This window comes from Ceratotherium simum, chromosome 33, assembly GCF_057802395.1.
Source record: "Ceratotherium simum simum isolate JZ-2026a chromosome 33, ASM5780239v1, whole genome shotgun sequence".
Lineage (NCBI taxonomy): Eukaryota > Metazoa > Chordata > Mammalia > Perissodactyla > Rhinocerotidae > Ceratotherium > Ceratotherium simum.
Genome location: NC_141932.1, coordinates 13,006,971 through 13,032,741, shown reverse-complemented (window position 1 = coordinate 13,032,741; position 25,771 = coordinate 13,006,971). Strand labels below are relative to the sequence as shown.

The window sequence follows — 25,771 nt, the reverse complement described above, 5'->3', positions numbered from 1 at the left end:
CTCCCTCAGACTCGGGAATCTAGGTCTCCAGTCCCTCCTTCCTCACATCTGCAAGTCTGAGGTCTCTGTCCCTTCCTCCCTCGGGACCCAGGAGTCCAGACTCCAGCTCCGCCCCTCAGAGATCCCACAACAGACACAAAGAAAGCTATTGACTAAAAGTTCAAAGTTTTAATCCGAATTTGGACAAGTGTTGGGAAAACCAAACTTTGGCCACCGAAACCACTCGCCGGCAGGCCACCGGAGGGGACTAGATCACGCCCCCCGGTGCCCTGAGTGGCTCCAGATTTCCGGGCGGTACCTCCAGGCCACGCCCTCACGCTCCGATTGGCTGCCGCGTTTGGGCGTGTCAGAAGCTGGACTGCAGCAGTGTAACTCGCAGAGGCCACGACCCCTCGTCTTGCGTCAGGGCGGGAGGGGCGGCCCCAGGATCCCACGAGGACTCCCAGGAGGCGGGGCCTGCGCCGCGCCCACTACCTCGGCGGGAGAACCTGGTGGAGCGGGAATTGGCCAGTGGAGGAGATCTTGGGGGCGAGGACACCTGGGGCGTGGGGTCTGACGGAGGCGGCGGCGCAGGGGGAAGAGGGTCTCCTCGGGAGTCCAAATTTCCCCCTGGAGAGGACGATTGGGGAATGAGAATGGCAAAACTTGGGATTCGGGAGTCCAGACCCCCAGACTTTTCCTCCTTCAGACCCAGGAGTCCCGACCTCTCAGTACCCTTCTCCAGACCCAGTAGCCCTGGATCCCGATCTCCTCCCGCCTGGGATCTAGAATTTCCAAGCCCCGTCTAGCTCTTTCCTCATCAAGACAAAGGATTCCCGGCCGCCCTCAGACCCCTCCCCACCAGGACCTAGGATTCCAGGCCTCCGGCTCCCTCTTCTCTAAAACCCAGGAGCCCAAAGTCCCCAGCCCCTCCTCACCTATCATCATTCTGTGCCACTGCGATGCCTCAGTAGCCAGGGCTTGAGAGAGGCTGAGGACTCGCTCCCGGTGACCTTCGGATGTTGGCAAATAAGGGGTGGTGTTTCTTGGACTAGAAAAAAAGAGATTTGGGGGACGTATACAATTATCCAGTACAGAGAGGACCGCCGTGCTGCGCGTGTCCTTCTGGGAGTTGTAGTCCCTAGCACGTGTCTCTAAAGGTCTTTAAACATGGCGCGGCCCTCATAAAAAGCACGCGTGCATTATGGGATTTGTAGTCCAGTCGCCCTTAGACTTCACCCCTTTTCCAGACGGAGGAGCGGAGTGTGATATCTACCCAGTTTTGCAGTTTTGGAAACTGCAGTTCTCGCTGCGGATCTAGGGCTTTCTGATGGCCCAGGAACTCAAGCGTCTCCAGCAGGTTCTGCGACCTGCACTTCAGTACTCAGGAGACATTAATAATAGTGCTACTATTCCCTTCCCCTTTGGCAAATGGATTTCCCTGCTCCTGGCCGCGCCCTCCTGTTCCCTACCTGCTCCAGGACCCGGAGCTTCTGAGCCATTTCGGGGCTCCTGAGTGTCCTGGAACAGGCTGCAAAGGAATTGGGGCATTAGAATTCCTCACTTGGAAGTCCCCACGTTCTCATTTTGAGGGTGAAATGAAGGGGGCTCAGAGAGGGGATAAAATTGCCCCCAGAGACACTGACAATGTGTAACTTTACATGCGCTCCTGGGAAACAGGTTAAGATCCCGCCCCACCCCTCCACCCCCCAACACACACGCAAGCTTGTGTGTTCTGGAAAACGGCTTACTACAAGAACCCTTCTTCTCCATATGTCTTAGATAAGACTCAGATGACACCCCGCACCCCTTGTTTACCTATGACAAGGCCAGAAACAGGCCCTCCAAACTCACATTCTCTACCTCACAAATGATTAGCTGAACTGTTTGTCTCCCCAAAACTAGGTAGACACAGAGATAAACGGTTGGTGTTCAGCTGACAGAGATGCCCCCCGATTACAAAAACAATCCCAATCTTGAATCACCCCACCTATGATTTGTCTAATTCCTTCCTAGAAAAGTCTAAGATGAAACCATCCCACCAAGACACTCTGATCTTAAGATCTGGGGTGCTCTCCCCCACTGCAATAGCATGAATAAAATCGATTTCCTTACTTGCTCAAAAAAAAATTATTTTTGCCTTTGATAACACTGGGCTTCCAGTCCAGACCTACGACCTCCACACTGAAGGGAGAATGCTGATGAGGTGGAGATGTTGTCTCTGCCCCACCCCCTACCACACCCCACTTCCATTCCCCATGGCTAGGGGAGCCAGAGTGCTGATTTCAGCTCAAGTAAAAGTTGGGGCAAATCTGGAAACCCAGTTCTGGGTAAGGAAGTAGGGAACATCCCCATTTTACAGAGAGGGAAACCGAGGCTCTAACTAGGAGCAGAAGACCCGCTACCACCCCATCGCCCCACCTCGCACCCCTAGTTCCCCTCACCCTTTGTTCCGTGTCAGGCTGGCGTCTGGCTGGGGACAGTGTCCTCCTCAGGGTGAGGAGCCGAGGGGAAGCCGGGCGAGGGAGCGGCCGTCCACACTCCTGGTTTCTGCGTATCCTCTCCAACTGCTCCTGAGCACTCATCCGCGGCCGGGGCACGGGAGCCTGGGGGGATGAGAAACACCTCGAGACCCCAACCTTGGGCCTCCACGTTATCTCTTCCCTGAACCTCTCTGTCTCCAGTCTTGCCCTTTCTAGAAAGTTCTCCACCGGACCTCAGAGGAATCTTTCTGCACCCAGAATTATGCTGCTCTCATCCTCTTACGGCCCTCAAGCACCCTCAGGACTACGGTGTTTGAGGTCCTGTGTGGCCTATTCCCTACCCACCTCTCAGGCCTCAACCCCATCAGCCACCCTATTTGAACCCAAAGCCCCAGCCTAACAAACACCCACACTCCCCTAGATATATGAAGCTTCTTCACACTAGTAGTCAGGACCCTGGGTTGCTTCTGTTGGGGATCAGAATTTGCGACGCCAAAATGTGTCTCTTTGGCTTGATTATTTTTTTTTTGAGGAAGATTAGCCCTGAGCTAACATCTGTTGCCAATCCTCCTCTTTTTTTTTTTTTTTTTGCTGAGGAAGATTGGCCCTGGGCTAACATCTGTGCCCATCCTCCTCTACTTTATATGGGACGCTGCCACAGCATGGCTTGACAAGCCGCGTAGGTCTGCCCCCAGGGATCCAAACCTGCAAAACCCAGGCCACCAAAGCAGAGCGCTCAAACTCAAACTCTAGCCGCTGGCTTGATTATTTTTTAATAACAAAAGACTCAAAACGAAACTATGACTTTCCCCTAACTGCCTAAAAAAGGAAGGCCTGTCCCAGGACAGGCCATGACCACAGATAACTCTGGGTATGGTAGACTGGGAGGGTCCTTGCTAAGCCCATTTTTATCAAAGTTCTCTCCCTTGGGTCTCATTGTCTATAGATGGCCCAGCAAACATTTGTTTACCAAACATTTGCCTTTCCATCTCCATGTAAATTGCCTTCTTCCCCTTTGAGGTCCCAAACCACTACCCCCAACATCCTCCTTTGTCCTTAGCTGAAAATGGTATTTAAGGTAGTGGTTCCCTCATTTTGGCAAGTTACTCAGTTTTCCTGGGTTTATGCCACGTATTCATGTTATTAAACTTTGTTTGGTTTTCTCCTGTTATTCTGTCTCACATCAGTTTAATTCTTAGATGAGCCAGAAGGACCTAGAGGGTAGAGGAATAGTTCTCCCTCCCCCACACGTGTGATGAAAGACAATTTTAACAACAAAAGGAGGAATGAGATGTAGTAACTAAACTGTTGAGAGGATCAGTTTGGGTTGGCCTGAGAGAGGACTTGATGAGCTCTGTCTTGCCCTCAAAACCCGAGAGAAGACACACCCAGGAGGAACACCCTGTGACAACTGGAGCTTTGCTGCCACAAGCCAGGGAACTACCGGAAGCCAGGAGAAAGGCCCAGAACAGATCCTTCCCTGGCACCTTCAGAGGGAGTATGGCCCTGCTGACACCCAGATCGTGGACTTCTAGCCTTAAGCACTTAAAACGAAGGAGGACAGACATAAATCAAAGAAAATATCGTTCACCAAAAGGAAACCAGAACTTGAAGATTTGGAAAATTCTCAGCCTATCCAGATTGCAAAAAATGAGAGAGAATGTTCTGGAAAGAACGTCAAGGGTGTGGCTGGACAACCTGTTTGCTAAGAGATTAGGCATGTGACATGTGGATCCTATAAATCATCTCAGCAGAAATGCTGCCAGCTTGAACTGAAGGGGACAGACAGGGGACGAAATGAAGGAAGGCTGTCAGATTTCTAGGATGCTACAGGCAGGAAACGGGCCGATAGGGCTATCTGGCTGCACACATCTGTTATCCTTCAGGAAAGGGGGCAATCTGGACACAGACATGTACACAGGGAGGACACCACATGACGAATGGAGTTATGCTTCCACTAGTCAAGGGAATACCAGAAGCCTGGAACATATCCTTCCCTAGAGCCTTCAGAAGGAGCATGCCCCTGCCGACACTTTGGTTTTGGATTTCTAGCCTATGGAACTTCGAAAGACAATAAATTTGTTGATTAAGAAAAAAAAAAAAATCAGAGGGAAGAGAACTCTTAGCTGCAGTCTCCAACTAGAAAATTCTATGGAGCCAGCTTGGATCAGCTGCTCATTGTAGGTCCAATCCCAGCAGATTACTCTGGTTCACTCTAATTTGGCCAATCTTGAGTGACACGTCCACCTGTTATAAAAATGATGGCCCCTGTATATCGGCCGTATGTTATTTCTTCACAGCAGCCAGATCATTGGCCCAAAAGCCTGCTCTCGCCAAATTCCAACTTTTACACATCCACTTGCCTTAAACATAGCCCAGATAGGCAGATAATTTTAGCCATGTATAGCCTGCCTGCTTTGAATACTCCACAAAACCTTGCCTAACATCCGCTCGCCATAGATAAGGTAAATTTCTGGTAGGCCAATGGTGCAATGAATAAGCGTCTCACTATAGATCAGAAAATAACATAAACTTGTAGCTCTAAAACACCCCAAGCTGCTCCTGTTCTCTGAAGCTCTCTGACCCAGGGACTCCCCACCTTACCACTGCGCCGACATCACCTAGACCCTTAAGCCCCTTCTCGGATCTCCCTCTCCCCTGAGATTTCCCTTGCCCCGCTCCCCTTCTGGGCAGTGGCTCCCAGGCAGTAACCTCTGGAGGGTCTCATCTGTGAGGGACTTCTCCCACAGGCAAACCTGTCAAAGTATGGACCAAATAAAGCTCGTGTGTACCACTGCCACCTCGTGATCATATAATCCTCCGTGCTCAGCTCTGAAACCCCCGGAACTCACTACACACCCCCTGAGCTCTGGACAGTGGCAGCCCTCGGACCCACGTGGTTGGGGGGAGGGAGGAGCAATTCCCAAGACCACTGTTGTTCGGAACAGCCCCAACAGTCCAGGTCCTTTGCAGACACCACTGAGAATTACAAAGTTCCTCCCTTCCTAGGAAAGGCCTGATCGATTGTTTTGTATCCACGATGAGAAGGCAGCACCAGAAATGCTTTTAAATCTGATCGAGCAATCGCAACGCACCCCAATGGCGCTTCTGAAAGCCAGCCAATCAGAGACGACCCCGTGTTGCATCAGCCAATCAGCAACAGACACACAGCTTCCGCGGCTTAAGGTCCACCAATCCCTAAACACTCCTGGCCCCGAAAGCCCACCAATCGCTGAACTCCATGCTAGATGACGTCAGCTTTGCTGGGGGAGAGTGTAACTTAGAAGAATAGGTCTGTCCTGCGTAAGCAAGTAATAAATTCAGCTTTGTTTCTGATACAGACCAGGAGCCTCTTTCTTTGACACCTCACGGTTCTGTCTCTTTGGAGTACCGTTTTCTGCATGGCCAAACCATTCTTTCATTCATCCAGACTCGGCTTACCTATCCTTTAAGAGGCTTCCCAGTGCTCCGAGTCCCCCTGTGAAATGACTTAACCATATCGGGTATGTATGAGGACTGCGTTTGTGCCTCTCCCACCTCAGACTGGAGAATCAGCGCTAATTCCTGGCCGGGTCCCCAACACCTTCCACAGGGCCTGGCCCCTAGAAGGCCTCGGGAAAAGCATGGTGAGCAAATAAAGGAATTTGGGATTTCTTCCTGCAGTGGCCACACCTAAAAGCTTAGGGAGAAGGGGACAGTGGCAGCTCCCTGGCCCCCAGACACCCTACTTGGATTGGTCTTGATGTCTTAGTGCCCATCAGAATGGTCCTGTCAAGTCCACAGGCCGTACTTTTTCTGCAGGAACCCTTTTCCAGCTTCAGGATGGGGGAAGCCATAGAAAAATAGGGGTTTCATGCACTTTCACTACACAGCAAACTCAACTCAAAAGTGTAGGTCCTGGGCCAGCCCGGTGGCATAGAGGTTAAGTTCAGTGTGCTCCACTTTGGCGGCCCAGGTTCACTGGTCTGGATCTGGGTGTGGACCTACACTGCTCATCAAGCCATGCTGTGGAGGTATCCCACATACAAAATGGAGGAAGATGGGCACAGACGTTAGCTCAGGGCCGCTCTTCCTCAAGTAAAAAGAGGAAGATTGGCAACAGGTGTTGGCTCCAGGCCAATCTTCCTCACCAAAAAAAAGAAAAAAGTGTAGGCCCTTGAAAATAGGGACTGGTCTGGGGACCCAGCGTTGTGGGGCTCGGCACTCAAAAAGGGTCTGAGATGATGTTCGTTGACCTCAATTGAACAACTTTTCAGTAGGCAGAAGTTCTGGAGACCAGAGTTGTGTGCTCCCAAGAGACCATGTACAGTTGTATGGGTTGCTCACTGCCCAAGGGCTGAGCCCTCCACTGACCAACCCATGCTCCACCCACACAGAAGGGGTGCCTGTCTCTAATTCACAAAAAAAGGCATCCTGTAGGCTAGCAGAGGCCCTGGCTTCCTAAATCCCAACCTCAGTCTGGACATTTGCATGAGCTGTTCCCCTGTTTCCCCATTTGGTAAATTCTAACTCATTCCTCAAGGTCTCTCTGCCTCCAGTAAACCATCCCCCACGTGACCAGGCTGTCTGGGAGCTGTCCTCCGGAGTGCCCCAATGCCTTGTGCTTTCGCCATCACACCATACGCCTCCCTCTGTTCTGACCGTGTTTATGTCAGAAGCTCCTCGATGCCTGGGATCCGGCCTGACTCAGCTCAGGAACCACAGCGCCCAGAAAAAATCCAGTACAGAAAAGGCCAGAACCACAACAGCGCCGGTGAGAAGAATCGCAAACATGAGGCTCAGAATTAATTAACGTTTTCGAACTTGAACTCCTGTCCTTCCCTCGCCCCACTCCCACCCCATCTCCTGCCTGGTAACTCCATTCTTCCAGGCGCCCAGGCCAAGAACCTTATCGTCATCCTTGACTCCTCACACCCCATCTCTAACCTGCCAGGAAATCTTGTGGGCTCCACCTTCAAAATCAGCTCCCCAAATCTCTTATCTGTAATTCAAAAAAAAAAAATCTGAAAATTGACATTTGTTTTCCTAAATTTGGTGCCAATATCCACCTGGTGGTCGTATGTATGACGTCACTTGAGTCTCTATCACCCAAGCTTCTGCCGTCCACTGCTATTGTCTTGCTTTTTTTGTTATTCGTGACTTCCGGCTTAATTGCTCTCTGAAGATGTTGAAAAGAGCCAAAGATAGCCCCAAAGATAGGGAGAAAGGGGCCACAGAAACATCTGTCGCTTCCAAGAGCTGAGAAGGTAGCACCACTTCAGGAACAGGACTGTGGAGCATCTGCTGGGACATCTCAGTGAACATGACCCACGAGATACCCTTGAATGTGATGTGACATAAACCGAAAGACATGTCGTGGAAGTTTTATGGGGACAATAATGACCAGAAACTGATGACAAATAGAGAAACTCTGCAGAAGGCGAAACATGAAGACCTGGACCGCAGGTTGATGAAGAAGTAAGTGGATGCCCCTGACTGGCTTTTGGTCATGAAATAAGCTAGGAACATTCCACAAAGACTTGAATGTTAATTGTGAGCACTGGCTGGCAACACCAAAGAGGCATATGATGTAAAAAACCCGAATATCCGGAGTGACAGAGCATCTGCAGATGACGAATGACATTGATGAGTTTGCTAAGATAATATCTGATGAAAACTGAGTTCTGGAAAAATGTATACTGTGGACAAAACAGCTCCATAGCAACGCTGGGCTTCTACAAAAACATCACCAACAGCAATGAGAGATGACAGTGACAGGCTGGAAGGATGTCAGGCTCACGTGATCTGTTCTTGGGTGTGCTAGAGCCGCAGGCACACACAAGACACAGCTGGCAGTGCCTGGAAACAGCCAACCTCCAAAATGTTTGGAACATGTCTATAATTTTCCTGGGCATTATTATGCAAACTAGAAATCATGAGTACCCAGACAAGTCTTTCTGGACGAGTTCAGTAATCACCTTGTGATCAGCAGCATGAGATCATTGCAGACAAGCTAGACTGGAAGAAAATGGCTGAGTTTTGGTTCCTGAACAAATGTTCTAGAAATTTCCTTCCTGAATGTCTTGTGAAGAGTGGTATCTGGGGGGCATTAGCTTTCTGCCTCGTGTGGCATCTTTACATACAGCTTGTAACCATGGAATTTTACACTCCCTGAAGAGCAAGACTAACACCACCACCTTTAAAAAAAAAAAAAACTGTAAGGCCAGCCCGGTGGCATAGCGGTTAAGTGCACGCGCTCTGCTGCAGCGGCCCGAGGTTCGCAGGTTTGGATCCTGGGCACGCACCAACGCACCGCTTGTCAAGCCATGCTGTGGCGGCGTCCCACATAAAGTAGAGGAAGATGGGCACGGATGTTAGCCCAGGGCCAGTCTTCCTCAGCAAAAAGAGGAGGATTGGCATCAGATGTTAGCTCAGGGCTGATCTTCCTCAAAAAAATACAAAAAAAGTCCTGTATACTGGCTGCAGGTATCAGGAACTCAAAACCCAACACTTCTTAGGAATGCCACATTTGCAGCGGCTAATACTCGGAACGAGGTTCATAAATAATCGCAAAGAAATGCAAACACAGACTTAGGACTCCAACGATGTTCGAGGATGACTCTGCAGATGAAAACACAAGCATCGCCTTTTTGCAAAGTCCTCAAGCACCCGGATGTGGTGCCACTGATGAGACTAGGACAAAGCTGCACCGTGTTATTTATGCCCAAGGTGATCAGGTACAGTGGAAGCTCCCACTGGACGCTGACAACAACCGGCCTGTTGGGCACTCGTTGGGGGATGAGAAGCCACTGACACGGTGTGAGATGCAGAAACGTGAGGGGATTACAGTGATGACGTTGATGAGTTGGGGACACAGACAAATAACTCCCCACGGATGAAATGGTGAGCTGGGTGATCAGTTCCTTGCTCACTTTCCACACTGTATATTTATCAGTGTCTAAGAGATGCTAACCAGTTTATTCAATTAAAGGGACACTGCCCAGGCAAGACACTTTGTTAAGGAGCAGATGACATGGCCAGAAACTCTATGAAGGCCACCTGCCTTGTCCCCAGGGGCTCCCCCTGTTAGCCCTGCCTCAGATGTCTGACTCCAACTCGATGATGGCGCTGATGGCTTGACCAATGACCCCTATCTCGAAAAGTCCTCAAGCCACCAGATGTCATGAGCATTGACTGCACGTGTCCACTGAGGTATTTGGCTTCATTTGTACCCAGATGTGTGACATGATTTTTTTTTTTTTTTGGTGAGGAAGATTGGCCCGGAGCTAACATCTGTGCCAATCTTCCTCTATTTTGTATGTAGGACACCACCACAGCATAGCTTGATGAGTCGTATGTAGGTCTGCGCCTGGGATCCAAACCCACAGACCCTGGGCCACTGAAGCAAAGCATGAGAACTTAACCACCCCACCATCAGGCCAGCACTCCTGCCTTTTTTTTTTTTTTTTTTGCTGGGAAAGATTGGCCCTGAGCTCACATCTGTTGCCAATCTCCCTTTTACTTTTTTTTTTTCTCCCCAAAGCTCCGGTACATAGTTGTATATTCTAGTTGTAAGTCCTTCTAGTGCTTCCACGTGAGCCTCTGCCACAGCACGGCTACTGACAGACGGGTGGTGTGGTTCCACGACTGGGAACCAAACCCAGGCCGCTGGAGCAGAGCGAGCCAAAGTTTAACCTCTAGGCCATCAGGGCTGGCTCAACATCATGTTTTACTAAACTTTTTCCTTAGAAATAAAAAGTGCCTGATATGTATGATCTATTTTATTCCACTCTGACTTGTTCATTTCGTAGTTCACTGCTATATTAAAAATTTTTGACATTTAAATTGAGATGCTATTTAGAGCCTTTATCCCATTTAGTATGAATATTCATACATTTTATTAATAAAACGTCAATGTGTTTGATCAAGACGCTGCTGGAGGTTAATACAATACGTAGTATATGCGCCCTATTACCCGTCTAGAATCTGCAAAATTTTGCATTTTGAATTACTCCTGGTCCCAAGGGTTTTGGATAAGGGTTGAAGCCCCAAATATCTAGAATCTGATTCCCTCTCAACATCTCCACTTCTTCTAACTTAGTGGAAGCTGCTATTATCTCCCTCCCGGACTCTCCCAGGCGCCTCCTCACTGGGCTCCCGGCCTCAGCCCTCGCCGCCACAGTCTGTTCCCCACACGGCCACCAGAGGGCGCCTGTTCCCACTCACGTCCCTCTGCTCAGAACCCTCCTTGGCTCCAGGTCGCTCAGAGTCAAAGGGAACCTCCTCACCTTGTACCACAAGGCCCAGCAGGATCCGCCCCCATCGCCCGTCTGTCCTCACATCCACCCCTCTCCTCATTGCTCGCTCACTCGGTTCCAGCCACACTGGCTTTCTAGCTGCTCCACCAACACTCCAGGCTCTCTCCTGCCTCGGAACATTTGCAAAGGCTGTTCCCTTTGCCTGTCACGCTTTTCCACTAGATATCCCCAAGTCTCGCTCCCTCACCTCCTCAGGTATCTGTTCAAACATCACCTTTAAATGAAGGCTCCCCAGACCAAGCCGTTTACAATTGCACCCCTCCCCAAGCATCCCAAACCCCTGTGTCCTTTTTCTATTTATTTAGCACATATTATATATAAAAACGTATAGTAAATTGATTGCTTATTTTCTGCTTCTGACATCCACTAGAATGCCAGATTCATGAGGGAAGGATTTTTTTTCTCATCTTGTTCATGTTTGCGATCTGGGTGCCTAAACAGCCCTATGCAATAGAACATTTCCATGAGATGGAAATGTTCTATATCTACACTGCCCAAATAGAGCACTTGAAATGCAGCGAGTGCGAGTGAATTAATTTTATTTCATTTTAATTCATTTAAATTGAAATAGCCACACGTGGCTACTGGCTACATTATTGGATAGCAAAGAGGGTATTTAAAACATATGTGTTGAATGAACGAATGAATGAATGAATGAATGGAGTCCTTATTATCCAGGCACTATTTTCAACCCTTGATGGGCATAGTGCGGATCCTCACATCAGCTCTAGATAGTAGACACTGCTATTAGCTTCATTTTGCAGATGAGAAAATGGAGGCAGAGAGAGGTTTAATAACTGACCCGTAGTCACACAGCTTTGAAGTGGCAGAGACAAAATCCAATCCCAGTGCTCTTAACAAATAGTGTTCTCTCTGCTTTGGGGTGAGGCCTTAGAACTCCTCTCTCCCAGCTGATTCCCCAAGAGTGGGGGGTCGGTGGCGGTCAGATCAAAGGGTTACAGGATGGACCTGAGGGGACCAGATGGACCGCCTACCTTGGTTCCTGGCTGCGGGGAAGGGAGGCGGCGACCCTCAGGGCTGGAAGCCCGGGAGACCCTTGGAGACCCAAGACCTGGAAGGGCAGAACAGGACTTCGTGAGGACAGCGGGTGCCAGCAAGTCCCACCCAACCCAGGACACTCACCTGAGCGAGGGCTGGCGAGGTCTCTGTCGCCCCCGGGGGGCTGCCCCCAGTCAGTCTCAGGGGAGCGGGATGAGCTCAGTTCCAAGGACTCAGCCAGGCTCTGGAGGGGTCGGGAAAGGGAAATAATGATTATCATTATCATTATCATTATGATTTTTCAAGCATTTAGCAATTCGGACACAGCATGAGTTGGATTAAGATTGAAAACCAGGAGCCAGACGACCTGGTTTCAAATCTCAGCTCTGCCATTTATTAGCTGTGTGACCCTGGGCAAGTTACTTTGCCTCTCTGGGCCATATTTCACCTTTTGATATGAAGATTGAATTCATACATGTAAGGAACTGAGAACAGCGCCTGGCACATGGCAAGGCTTATAAGGGCAAGTTTTACAATGATTATGTATCTGGCGCTGTGCTAAGCACTTCACTTGCGTTATCTCATTGAATCCCCTCAATCAACCTACGAGGCAGCTACTATTATCCCTATTTTACATATGGGGAAACTGAGACTCAGAGAATGAGATCAACAACCAATGGCACAAAGACAGCAGAGCTGGGATCTGAACCCAGGTCTTCTGGATATGTGATCTGACGGTCAGGGTTACCAGCGGCTCTAACCCAACCATGACAATAGTGGCTCCTGCTTCCTCAGGGCCTACTCTGTGTCAGGCACTTTCCAGTCACGATTTCCCTTTCTTACAGAATCCTTCAAGGTGGGGGTTATGATCAGCGGTGTCTGGTAAATGTTTAACAAATGTCTCTCTGGGAGAAAAGAGCCCTCGTTGGTAGTGTCTGCCAATTTCTGTGGTGTAAAGACTCCCACCATGGTGAATTTCAAGCTACCAATAGGACATCATTGAAAGTAGAGTTGAGAGGGCCGGCCCCATGGCTTAGCGGTTAAGTGCGCATGCTCCGCTGCTGGCGGCCCGGGTTCGCATCCCGGGCGCGCACTGACGCACTGCTTCTCCAGCCATGCTGAGGCCGCGTCCCACATACAGCAACTAGCAGGATGTGCAACTATGACATACAACTATCTACTGGGGCTTTGGGGGGAAAAAAATAAATAAATAAAATTATTTAAAAAAAAAGAAAGAAAGTAGAATTGAGAAGAGATGCACGCTAGCGGCTCTTGGGAGGTGTTGGCACACCACCACTGGACCATGATCACAATCTAACAAATAAGGAAACAGAGGCTCCCTGAGCTTAAGATACTTGCCTGAGGTTGGTTAACTGATCAAGGGAGAGAGAAAGAGACAAGTGGGTGATGAGCTGGGCCAGACGCAGATAGGGCAGGAAGCTGGGGGTGGGGAGACAAGTGTGTGAATCTCACCTCCCTCTCTGAGGACTCCTCGCCTTGGAGTGCGGGGGATGGGGAGTGAGGCTCAGTGTGGGGGGGTGGTTTCTGGGGGGCCCCCAGACCTGCCAGCGTGTCTTCCACCATCCACAGCTGCTGCTGAGCAGACGCTCTGTCCTGGGGAGAGGAAAGGAATTTGTTACTCAAAGGCTGGAAAATGCAAGGAGGGTTAAAGTTGATAGGCCACAGAAAGGGTCTGAAATCAACTGGACTATATTTATGGAGTCATAAATGGACTACGTGTGCATATGGAGGCTATATCTGTGGATTTCCATTTCCATATGGATATCCTACTGACCAACCACCATTTATCATAAACACTGTCTTCTCTTTACTGCTCTGCAGTGTCACCTCTCTCATAAATAGGTGACCATATAAATACATGTGAGTCTGTTTGTGAATACCCTATTCTATTCTTTTGGTCCACTTGTCTAACCTTGTGTCAATACTACACTGACTCACTAACTGTAGCTCTACAGTCAGACTTAACACCCAGTTGTGTTAGTCCTCTGGTTTTGTTCTTGGAAGTTGGCTTGGCTACTCTTGGCCTTCTGCACTTCCAGATACAATTTAGAGTCAGCTTGTCAATCTCCACATAAAAACCTTCCGGATCTGTATTGGGATTGCTGATCCCCACTGGGGAAATCAACTTGGGGAGACTCCATCTTTCCATTATTGTATTTTTCCTATCCATGAATATGGTATATCTCTCCATTTATAGAAGTCTTCTTTAATTTCTCTCATTGATGTTTTGTGGCTTTCAGAGTAGATGTCTTACATATCTCTCATTCAATTTCTTCCTGGAGATTTAGTTTGTTTATGTTAATTACAAACACTACTGTTTATAAATATTTATTTTCTAATGGTTTGGTATTAGCAGACAGGAAGACAATTGATTTTTGCATATTATCCTTGCATTTAGTGACCTTGTGGAATTTGCTTATTCTAATAGTTTATCTGGAGATTATTTTGAATTTTCTACCTATACACAATCATGTCATCTGTAAATAAAAACAGCTTTACTTCTTCTCTGGTCCTTATACCTTTGATTTATTTCTCAGGCTCACTTGTCCTGTCTAGGACCCTGGTACAACATTGACCAGAACTGGTAATAGCAGACACCCTTGTCTTATTCCAGATATCAGGGGGAAAGTTTTCAATATTTCACTGCCAACTATAACGTTTGCTGTAGGTTTGTTATAGATGCCTTATCAGATTAAGGAAGTTCCTGTCTATTCCTACTTTGCAAAGAGCTTTTATCATGAATGGATGTTAAATTTTGTCGAATGTTTTTCCGGCATTTACTGAGATGATCATGTGGTTTTCCTCCTTTATTTTGTTAGATGTGGTGAAACACATGGACCGATTTTCAAGTGTTACATTAACCTCGCATTCCTGTAATAAACCTGATTTGGTTGTGATGTATTGTTCTTTTCACATATTAATGGCTTGAGTGATGTTTAACACAAATAGGTGGGGGATTAGAGTTGAAGGGTGGATTTTAAGAAGAAGTGGGAGGGGTTTAGCATGAAGAGGGTGGGGCTTAAATCTGTGAGTATGCATTTAATTCTAGAAGTCAATGTTTTTTGCTTGAGGGAGATTGTTGCTGAGCTAACATCTGTGCCAATCTTCCTCCACTTTGTATGTGGGATGCCACCACAGCATGACTTGATGAGCAGGGTGTAGGTCTATGCCCAGGATCTGAACCCACAAACCCTGGGCCACTGAAGCAGAGCATGCAAACTTAACCACTATGCCACTGGGCCATCAAGAAGTCAATGTTTTTAATTAAAGATATGTGATTTAGAAACTCGACTACTAGGCTTAGAGTGAAGAAGTGGGTCTGAGGCTAAGCAATGGGGCTTATACCTCAGGAGTGAGTCTTGAACCAAGGGACAGGATTTAGAACTGGAAACTCCCAAGGATAAATTTAACAGCAAAAGTTAGGAGACAGAATGTAAGAGATGAACTTGCAGGGGACAGGGCTGAGGGGTGGAGTTTTGACACGGAGGGCAGGGCTTCAAAACAGGATTCAGGAGAGATTTAGAACCAGAGGGGAGAGTGGTTCTGAACCTGAAGGTAGGTCTTAAAATGAAGGGCTTGGTCTTAACTACAATACGAGGTTTAAAAGGAAAGGAAAGGACAGAGGAGGAGGAGCTTGAGAGAAAGTGGGAGGGGCTTAGATTATGTGGGAGGGGCTTAAATGCCAGAAGGGTATCAGAGTGAACTTAAAGTGGAGGGTGGGGCTTGGGGCAGGGATGTACCTGGGGGGACCCGAGATGCAACAGGTACTCAAGGGTCTCTCTCAAGGTGCCCAGCTCCTGCTCCAGGCCGCTGTATGTGTCCCAAACCCGCTCTCGTTCCTCAGTTCCCAAAAAGAGGAGACACGGGATTAGCCTGCCCACCCACCAGAACTTCCCCCACTCCATCTTTTCCCAGCTGAGGAAGAGGAAGAGAGGCCTGGCCCCTGGTGCCCAGGAGGTATATGGACTACAGTTCCCAAGATCCTCTTTGCTTCAACTACTGGGAACCCCAGTGTCTATATGGAACCTGCCATTCCAATGAGCTGCTGGTGTAGACAAATAACAGCTTCCCCTGAATCCTCTGGATTATCTCTGCACTCCCCTAGGGCAGCAGAGTCTACAGATCTAATGAATTCTTGGAACAGCCAAGACCACAGCTCCTATGCACCCCTGGGCAGCAGAAACCTCCTTGCCAATATCAATAATAATAATAACAATAGCAGCTGCTAATATTTAATAGGCATTTACCATGTGGTAGGCACTGTTCTTAGCTCTCATTTAATTCTTGTGAGGTAGGTACTATTGTATAAATGTCTCCATTTTACAGATAATAATAATTAAAGCTAACAATTATTGTTTACCATATACCAGGTACTTAAGTATTAAATAGTCATTCATTCATTCATTTACATATATTTACAAAATCTTAACAATGACTCTATGAAGTAAATACTATTTTTATCATTTCAAGTATATATAAGAGGCATCTAAGGCCCAAAGAGGTTAAGCAACTTTTCTAAGGTCACACAGCTACTATGAGCAGGAGCTGAGACTCAAAGCTAGGAAGCCCATATCAAATTCACCCTCGTAAACCACTAAATTAAGTTCTGCTGTTTCTGGGCTGCTTGCCCTTCACCCTCTAGGACTATCAAGATCACTGGTTTAAAATTCGGGGAGGGGGGAATTCTCAAGAGCTACCTTCCCAAGAGCCTTTGGGGGTAGGTCCCCTTCAGTAACAACCTGTAGAGTCCTGGGGGTCTCCTGGGAGGAAATGCCCCTTCCCAGATGCTCACCTGGGTCAGATGACAAAGAGTGGCCCTCACACTGACCAGTCGGTCCTGCAGGAGGCGCTGGCGCCCCCAGGCCCTCCCGGGAGCCGCAGCCTCCCTGGTTGTTTGGCTCAGCTGCTGCCTGGTCAACTCCAGGGCTGCTTCTAGCTGCTCCTGCACCGAGAGGGAAGGTGGTTAGACTTCTGAAGCCACACCCAGCCCCAGGGAGAGCGAAAAGAGAAACTCTCCCACATCCTTGGGCATGCTGGGGATCAGGAAGGGCTAAAGGCAGGTGGAGAGAAACCGGGTGTCCCCACCCCCATCCCAGAACCCGGTACCTTCTCCTCCTGCCTCTGGTCTATCTCCTCCTGTAGCCTCCTCAGGAGCCGGTCCTGCCCACACAACTTTGTCAACAGAGTCTGGAGAAAGGAGAACAGGAGCTATGTGTGGACCAGTTCCGGCTCTTCCCCCTACCACTCCCCCATCCCCATCTAGAGCATTCTCTCCCCAACTCTGGGAACTCAGCAGGGGTTGGATCAGGGAGAACTTACATCTGTCTCCAAGCTCTGCTGGAAGGTTGAGTCCAGGGGGGGACCTGGCTGAGGAGAAGAAGAAAAGCCAGGGGTCACATGGACAGACAGGTCGTTATTGTAGCCCAGTGCTGAGCCAAGCCCTGTTTCTGCTGACAGACACGTGTCTCCTTATTAGCTTCTTCTAAGCTTCAGAAAACCTTAGTAGACCAATTGCCAAATTCTTGGCTTTAGAAGGATCTAGTGGATCCTCTTACCAAAGAGCTATAGCAAATGCTACAATTAACAGAGAAAATTTAGACATTTCCTTTATGATTAAGAATAAAACAAGGATGCTCACTACCACTGTTGCAGTTTAACACAGTATTAGTGATCTTGACCAATGCTAGAAGATAAGAAAAAGGAAACAAAAGAAGTGTAAAGACAGGAAGGGGAAGGATAAAACTATTATTTAGAAAAACCAACAGATTCAAAGAGGATTCAGCAAGGATGCCAGGCCCAAGATGAAGCTACAAATACTAATAGCATATCTCTACACCATCAATACCTAGAAACTATGACTTAAAAAGAAAAGAAAATACCGTTCAAATAGCTATAAAAATTATCAGGAATTTAGGAGCTATCTTAACTAAGAGCACATAAGATCTCTCTGGAAAAATTTTAAAACTCAAATAAAAGACCTAGGAGATGATATGAATGAATGCAGAGATATTCTCTATGTATGGCACCCAGTTTGTGGCAGCCCTAGGAAACTAACAGAAGCACCTACCCAGGGACCTTGAAATATCTTCTCTAGGCACATTCATCCAGGAGATGACATTCTCCATAGCAAAGAAAGCAAGGGAGGGGGCTCTGGCAGATTGGAGGTGCCCCAGGATACCTACCAATAAAACCATGGAAGCCCGGGTCCCAGGAGGTCTTGGGGGCAGCTGGAGATATGTGGAAGAGCCAGAGGGGACCTGGGAAGAATACTGAAATAGAGATGTCTAGAAATCGGCATGTCTTAGTCATATATATTAGAGTGGGTGTGTCCAGAATTGAAGTGCCTTAGGAGACCCTTTGAGGTTCAGCACTGGGCCCCCACAACTTCCTCAACTACTTGCTCTCCAGCTGTGTGCCACTGTGGGGACAGAGACGATGATAATAAATGGACAAGCCTAGCTAAACAGTCCCAGAAGCCAATGGAAGTTGCAATCTACTCTCACTCTCACATTTGTGGTTAGCTGTGGATATTCTGGGCTACAATCCCAGGACGCTCAGAGAAAATAGTAGGTGACCAACTTGGAAAGATAAACTGGAGACACAAAGCAGATGCAATCCAAACTATCCCTCACAGCATTGTCTTGGAGTAGTGTATTCTGGACTACAATCCCCATAATGCTTAAGGAGTAATCGCCAGAGACGAGCCTGAAAAGACAGCCCTGAGGACTGATGGGAGATGTAGTACCCCTCCCCATCACCTCTCTGCTCACCTGTGTTCTGGCCTCCTGACTCCAGTGCTGGGGACTCCTGGGGGGCCTGCCTCCTCCAGCCTCAGATGGGGGTCCTCGGCGGGGAGTAGGGGGCCGAGAGAGGGTCTGGCGCTGGGGGCCCCAATCCAGGGGAGGCCGGACATCAATGCGACTCAGGGGGGTATGGGGTCTGCCAAGGGGTGCTGTGTCACCTGAGGAGGGAGGGGGTCTGCGTGCAGGAGCAGAACGGGGCCGGGGGAGGCTCAGAGGGGAGGGAGGGCGAGAGAGGGGAGTGAACAGGCTGTGGGGAGGAGAGAATCGGGGAACTGGGTCAACTAGAGTGCCCTCATCCCACTACCCACCAAGTCAGCCTCAGGTATGACAGTGTCTCCCTTCAGTACGTCTCACTGTCCCTCTAGAGTAGAACCCTCCTCTACTGCCCAGATCCCGAATAATTTCCTCCTTTGTGGCATCTCCTCCTTAGGACTTCTCCCCTACAGGCTCTGACCCCGCAAGACCCAGCAACTCACAGTCCCAGGAGAAAGTACTAAGCCACGCCCCTAATCAGTGCTAGTCCCCGCCCTTCCCAGGCCACGCCCCCAACTTCGTTTTTCCTCTGAAGGTCAGCACTATAGAACCTTCTCGTCCCAGACTCCCGAGTCCAACTCACTCCGGGCTCCTTGTCCTCCGAATCCGGGGTCCAGATTGGAGGTCGGCCGTGGGGCTGGGAGCGAGCAGCCCGGGTCGGCCACGACCTCTGGAGATCCGAGCCACCTCCGGTGATTCTGAGCTGCGCCCCTCTTCCCCTCTTCTCACCTCCGGGGGACCACCGGGGCCGCCAGGGCCCTCCCCAGACTGGGGACGTGCAGGTGACCTGGGTCGCCCACTAGCGAGTGGGCACAGAAAAAGACATCACTCCTTTGAAACTCATGACAGCCCTTATTCTCTCTCTCTTTTTATTTTTTGTGAAGAAGATCAGCGAGAGCTAACATCTACCAATCCTCCTTTTTTTGCCAAGGAAGACTGGCCCTGGGCTAACATCCGCGCCCATCTTCCTCCACTTTATATGGGACGCCACCACAGCATGGCTTGACAAGCAGTGCGTCTGTGCACGACCAGGATCTGAACCAGGGCTGCCGCAGCGGAGCATGCGCACTTAACCGCTACGCCACCGGGCCAGCCCCATGACAGCCCTTATTGTCGATTCATAGGTAAGGGCACAGGGGGCTACACAGAAAAAAGGGGAGATGATGCAATATAAATCATTGTCCCCATTGTGCAGTTGGGAAAACTAAGGCCGGAGTGTGAAGGGACTTGTGCGGGGCCACAAGGTCCTTCCAGGTCGCTGGACCCAATGCCCTAGACTACTATGAGTCTCCAGCCTGAAAACGGGCATGCGGGCACAGACAGCCTGAAGCTTTTCTTTTTATATCTGACATTGTTTAGGTGACAGCCCCAGGGAGTGGAGACTTCTGAGGGACCCAATCAGAGAGTGTGGAATATTGATATGGGGCTGGACCAAATGGTGGGCGGAGCTTAGAAGAGAAATACTTTTTGCTGATTGGAAGAGATGACGGTCCTGGAGGTGGGGCCTGAAAGGCGGAATCTCCTTAGCTAGAAGAGGAGTGATTGATTGGCCGTTGAAGGGGCAGGGCCTCAAGGGGCGGAGTTGGGGATGAGTAGACGGACTCGGATTGGAAGTACAGGGTTAGGGGCGTGGCATGGACCCACACTCACCAATCGTCCCCCTCTGCGCGGGAGGCCCGGCCCAGCGCCCGTAGCCAGCCTCGCAGGTCCTCTAGCGTGTCAGCGGCCAGGACGTAGGTCCTCATGCCTGGGTGCTCCGCCTGCGGGAAGAGAGAGCTGGGGACCCGGAGGCCCGGGACTTCTAAAAAGGAAGACGCCAGGGACCCTGGTCAATATCTTTTATCTCCAATAATGGATGCTCCAATGCCTGCCCCCATCGCCTAGTGCCTTAGTGTCCATGGGCGATGGAGAGACTCACGGTGAAGGTGAAGCGCCGCCCTCGGGGGGCTCCTGCCCCATCTGGCCTGATACTGTAGCTGGGGAGCAGGACGCTGCCCAGGACGCTCTCCTCGCGGCTGTCTGCAAAAGAGGGGCTGGGGTCAGGGATCACACAGGGATCTGGACGCTGAGAACCTAGAGGACAGGGATGGTGGGAGGGGGGCCCGCCCACCCCATGCCAGCTGGGCACTGACCCTTGTAATAGAAGAGGCAATGACCAGAGAGGACGAACCAGCGGCGTTTCCAGAGCCGGAGCCCGGAGCTGTCCTGGGGAGAGAGATTGGGAGGAGAGGCCTGAGTACAGCGGAGAGGAAAAAAGGAGAAGGAGACAGTGACACTTGGGGACAGAGACCCAAAGAGAGGAAAGTAGCAGAGACGCATGTTTGACGCAATAGATTCAGATGGAGAACTGGAAGCCAGCATGTTGTGGTTGAAAGGCCATCGATTCTGGATACAGCCCAACCTGAGTGTGTCTTCTAGCCCCACCACTATGCCCTTAAACAAGTCATTTCTCCACTAGGACCTTCATCTGTCACTTGGGGACTGAGAAGTTACAGGAATATTGGAACGAGATACTGTACCACATGTGGGTAGCAGCTTTATATTCCAGACTTGGTCCGATTATTCTGGAGCCTGAGACAGAGAGGCCGTAACCCCAATCCTGTCTTCCCATCATCTCTGCTTGAACTGCTCCACCATCTCTAACCCTATGCCCCTCTTCTCCTCTTCAATCCGTTCCCACAGAAGCCAGCATGATCTTTTAAAATTATGGCAGATCATGTGAGTTCCCTGCTCAAAACAGAGTTTACCATCACGCTTAGAATAAATCTCAAATTCCTTACCCTAGTTTACTGGCTTGCTGAGAATCTCAAATTTGGGCATGCATAAAAATTACCAAGAGGCATTGTTAAAACACAGGTTCCTGGGACCCGTCCCCAGAGCTCCTGAGTCAGTAGATCCAGGGTGGGACCTGACAATGTGCATTTCCAGCATGTTCCCAGGTGACACTGATGCTGCTGGTCCAGGACACGTTGAGAATGGCTGCCCTGCCAAACCTTCTCTCTCCCCCCTTGGCTCGCTCCAAACACCAAGCTTTGACCTGCTGCAGGGTCTTTCGCTCTCGGATTCCCTCTGCCCCCCAGATCTTAGCACGAAGGGCTCCTTCTTGTCCTTTAGTTCTCAGCTCAAATGTCATCTCAGAGAAGCCTTCCCTGACCAACAGTCAAACGCAGCTCTCATCCCTCAGCCACTTTTGAGCACATCCCCGTGTTATTTCTTCGCAGCAGTTCCTACAATCTGAAACCATCGAGTCCATTTATTTATATGTATGAATTCATTATCCATCCCTGCCCCACCCCCATCTTGAATGTACAGTACTATAGACACTTGTTTGTCTTATTTGCGTAAGTGCCCCAGGGCTTGGTACCTTGTAAATATTCAAGAAGTCGTCATTGAATGAATGAGTGGATGAATGAAACAATGGCAGAATAAGAGAAGTAGTGATGGAAAAAAAGAAACCTATTTGGAGACTTGGAAGGAGAGAAACAGCAGACAGCCAGGGGCACAGCCTCTAGCGTAACCGGGGGTGTCCTTTCTCTTCTCCTGCTCACCCCACCTGCTTATGAAGCCAGCCTCGGATGTGCACGGGGAGGTTGGGATCCCTTCTGAGCGCATTGCCCCTCTTCCCGAAGGCGTGGACCTTGCTTACTGCCCGGGTGGGCTTCTGAGGAGAGAAGGAGAACAGAAGTGAACAAGGCCTCGGGATGGGCTTGGGGAGGTGGTGCAGCGGGACGCAGGCAACCTGAGGCCCTCACTTGGCTGCCTTTAGAAACCAGGTCAAGGAGGGAGCTGAGTTTCGAGATCGGAATTGCGTGTGCACCGTGCAGAGTTGAGAGACACTCTGGATGGGCAGACGGAGGTGTTCGGAGGCAAGGAAGAGGCTACTGGCTGATGGGGAAGGCATTTGGGAATCAAGAGTCCACTGCCAAGGAAAGGATGCCCTTGGCCACCAGAGTCAGGGATGTAGGACAGCCTGTGGGATCCGAACTGGAAATATTGCCTGGGAGGTCCTCATCATCAGGAGGGTCCTCCATGCTGAGTCCCTGGAAATGGGTCGGCCAGAATCGAAGGACACCTCGGTGCCGGGTAGTGACATCCCTTAGCAACCATGTCCACGGTAGAGAGATGGCTCCAAACCTCTCCCAGCAGATGGAGCCCCCTCTCCTGTGCACACAAGCATTTCAGGCATCCACAGCCAGATTCCCACAGGATGCCCTTCCTTGGGGATGGTACTGACCAAGATCAGGATCAAATCTATGAATTCTGAACTCGGGAAAATGGACATGAGTGAAGAGAATGACAGAAGGAGAAGAAAATGAGTGTCATCACTGAACTTTGGGCTGGGGTGAAGATTTAGGATGCAACTATCTCAGGCCTCACGGGGTCTTATTGTCAGAGAAAGGTCTTTCCTTATCGGATTTCAGAGCTGGTTAGATGGGATGGCTAGAGACAGGCCAGGGAGTTCTCAGTCCTAATCAAGAGTAGCCACCACATCTGAGTTACTGGGGGGAGGCGGGGCTCATGGCTGGGGAGTGGCCCTATCTCAGCAACCAGAGTCAAGCCGAGTTATTACTCTGGCTTCAAATTAGGAAAATAGGAGGGGTGGGGACAGTTGGGAGTGGCTCTGAATTCCTAACTGCAACTGGTGGGCAATTTGGGACCTTACTAGGTCTGGGAGACCTCGTTGCTAAGGATCCTTGCTCTTAACAACCAGAGTCCCTAGGGTGGCGCTGAACCCAGGCCTAGGAAACAGGAGGATGGGGCAGCCCAGAGCCCTGGCCCCCCCGCTAGCCCCCCAGCTCCACCAAGAAGCTCGAACCTTGGTGCTCAGGCTGCCGAGCGAGGAGATGGTAGAGGCGCTGCTGGCTAGGCTGAGGCTGCTCCGAGGTCTGCCCTCCTCCATCGAGGGCTTGGGGAGAGAAAGAAAGGGACTGTGTGCATATCTCTGCAGCTGACCCGGCTGGGGACAGAGACGGGGTCAGGGGCTCGCAGGTCGGAGGAGAGGCTGAGGAGAAAGAGCCTGTTGTTCGGGGCCTGGGGGGTTGGGGGAGGCCCTGGCCCAGACCGCATACCAAGAGCGATGCCAAGAGAGGTGGGCGGCACTGGCAGCTGCGGGGAGGGGGCAGCTGTCTGCAGCCCAAGACAGAGAATAGGGGGTCCTTTATTCTTGCCCTCTGCCCTCTGGCCAGGAATTTGACCCTCTCTGTGCTGAGGGACCCCCCCCATGCCCTGCCTCTTTCCGGCTGCCCCCAGCTACCTGTCTCCTGCCCTCCCACATGCACCCCTAAACCACCCCTGCCAAGCCCTGGGGCACCACCCAGGAATGCACACCCAGGCAGCCCCTCCCAGACCAGCCAGGAAACTTACCAGCTCTGAGGTCCCAACAACAGGGAGCAAGAGGGCTGTGTGGGTGCTGGGACCACAGTCTCCCTCCTTCTCCGTCTGTTAGGTGCTGCCTCTCATAGACCTCAGTCTTGCTTCTCACCTGCTCCCTCACACTCTTTTTGTTTCTTGTCTCTTATAGTCTCTCTTTCTCTCACACTCTCCCTTTCTTTTCGGCTGTCTCTGTCTCCAGTCTCACCTTCTGTCTCTCTAATCTCTGTCTCTTCTAGTCTCTCTGTCACTCATTCTCTCCCTCACCCCCCGTATCACTTTCTCTTCCAATCTTTCTGTTTCTGTCCAAATCTTTTTCCCCCGAACTCAGAGAGTCTCTTCCTTAAGTCTCCATCTCGTTCTCCCTCTCCCTCCCCCTCACAATCTCTTCCTCTTTCTTTCTCTCTCTTGCCCTCCAGGTCTTCTGTCTCCTCCTCTCTCCCAGATTCTCCTTCTCACTTTCTCTCTTCCTCCCTCTCCCAGTTTCTCTTTCCTCTCTGCTGGTTTGCCAGCCGCCCACGCTGCTGTCTCCCCTCCCAATCCCGGCTGACCCCGCCCCTCCTGGCCTCCCCACCACAGCCTGACCCCCTGGCTCAGCTACCCCCACAGCTGAGGGGAGGGGCTGGGGCCCCCCTGACTCCTGGGTCCCTGCTGCGGTGGGGGCCTGGAAAGCCGGGGTCCCATAAGGGCTGAGACTGGGATTCCTAAATGTTTGGAGAGTAGGAGGTGGGCGTGGACTCCAGGGCCCCGGTGGGCTGGTTGTCATCAGGGGCATGGGTCATTGGCACCCTGAATGGAGGTAGCTTGGATCTTGGAAGGGGTGGGAGCTCAGATTTCTGGGTACCTGAGCAGGTGTGAGCCAGGAAGCAGGACTCCTGAGTTGTGAATGGAGCCGGGGGTCTGGAAGCGTGGCTTTGAGTGGAAGGGTCCCAGTCCTGCAGGGAGGAGGGAGTGGCCCTGGATCCTGGATTCTGGCTAGAGCAGGGTCAAGTGGCCAGGGTCAGATCTCCACCTCAGATCCGGGTGAGAATTCTGTTCTAGACTGAGGATGACCCCCTTAGGAGGGAAGCATGGTTCAGGGCGTATTTTGAGAAGAATTGTGGACCCGGGAGGGGGAATGGTGCCGCAAGGGCTGGAATTGGGGCTGTGTCCCTGGGCCTGGAACTTGTGGCAGACCTCCCATGAGGTTCATTCATGCTACCCAGCAAGAATTTGAGTTTGTGTAAAAGCAAGGCTTTCGTATGAGTTTGAAGCAGGTGAAATTGAGGAGTGGAATCTTGTGCCTGAGGCCAGGAAGGGATCTGAGCTTTTGGTTTAGTATCCACTCACTACATATTTGCTGAGCACCTACTGTGTGCCAGGCACTGAGAAGAAAGCACCGAGCAAACCCAAGTGCTGCCCTCAGAGTGCTGACATTCTTGTTCTCATTTGCAATGAATCTAGACTCTACTGTGACCACCCTGGGCAAGTAACTTCATTCCCAAGACTCACTTTCCTCATCTGCGAAATGGAAACAATAATACTATCCCACACCGGGGAGGACGTGAAGGTGGGAGAGTCTAGACTGGGACCTGCTGGTTAAATTGGGGAGGGAAGGCGTTTGCCTGGAACAGGAGTTTAGAGACGTCCCTCTCTGCTGAAGCCATTCACGCGTTTGATTGACAGCTCGCCTGCTTCCGGGCGTGGCTACGCTCCGAAACTCCGCCGTGACGTCACAAAGCCCGGACTTTCCGCGAGAATTCCAACCCTATTTTCCCTTCCCCCACGTCTTCGTTTCGAAACCCCG

At 50.4% G+C, this 25,771-nt stretch overlaps 1 protein-coding gene across 2 annotated transcripts; it reads right to left on the bottom strand.

Moving 5' to 3' along the window:
• Positions 1-14: 14 nt before the first annotated feature.
• PLEKHA4 (pleckstrin homology domain containing A4) lies at positions 15-24,493 on the bottom strand. Of its 2 annotated transcripts, XM_087421398.1 has the most exons (20): positions 23,980-24,493; positions 23,432-23,521; positions 22,169-22,276; positions 20,748-20,820; positions 20,534-20,634; positions 20,266-20,375; positions 19,199-19,414; positions 18,550-18,829; positions 17,962-18,036; positions 17,099-17,146; positions 16,886-16,966; positions 16,572-16,721; positions 15,520-15,618; positions 13,232-13,372; positions 11,903-12,002; positions 11,755-11,831; positions 2,424-2,585; positions 1,452-1,510; positions 918-1,030; positions 15-609 (listed from the first exon to the last, which is right to left on the bottom strand). In XM_087421398.1, exons 2-20 carry the CDS (start codon positions 23,513-23,515, stop codon positions 347-349), a joined length of 2,340 nt encoding a protein of 779 aa, XP_087277524.1. In that variant the 5' UTR covers positions 23,516-23,521; positions 23,980-24,493; the 3' UTR covers positions 15-346. The 2 variants fall into 2 exon arrangements, with proteins under 2 accessions (XP_087277524.1, XP_014650672.2); XM_014795186.2 differs by lacking the exon at positions 23,980-24,493 and having other exon boundaries at positions 17,962-18,048; positions 23,432-23,780.
• Positions 24,494-25,771: the final 1,278 nt, after the last annotated feature.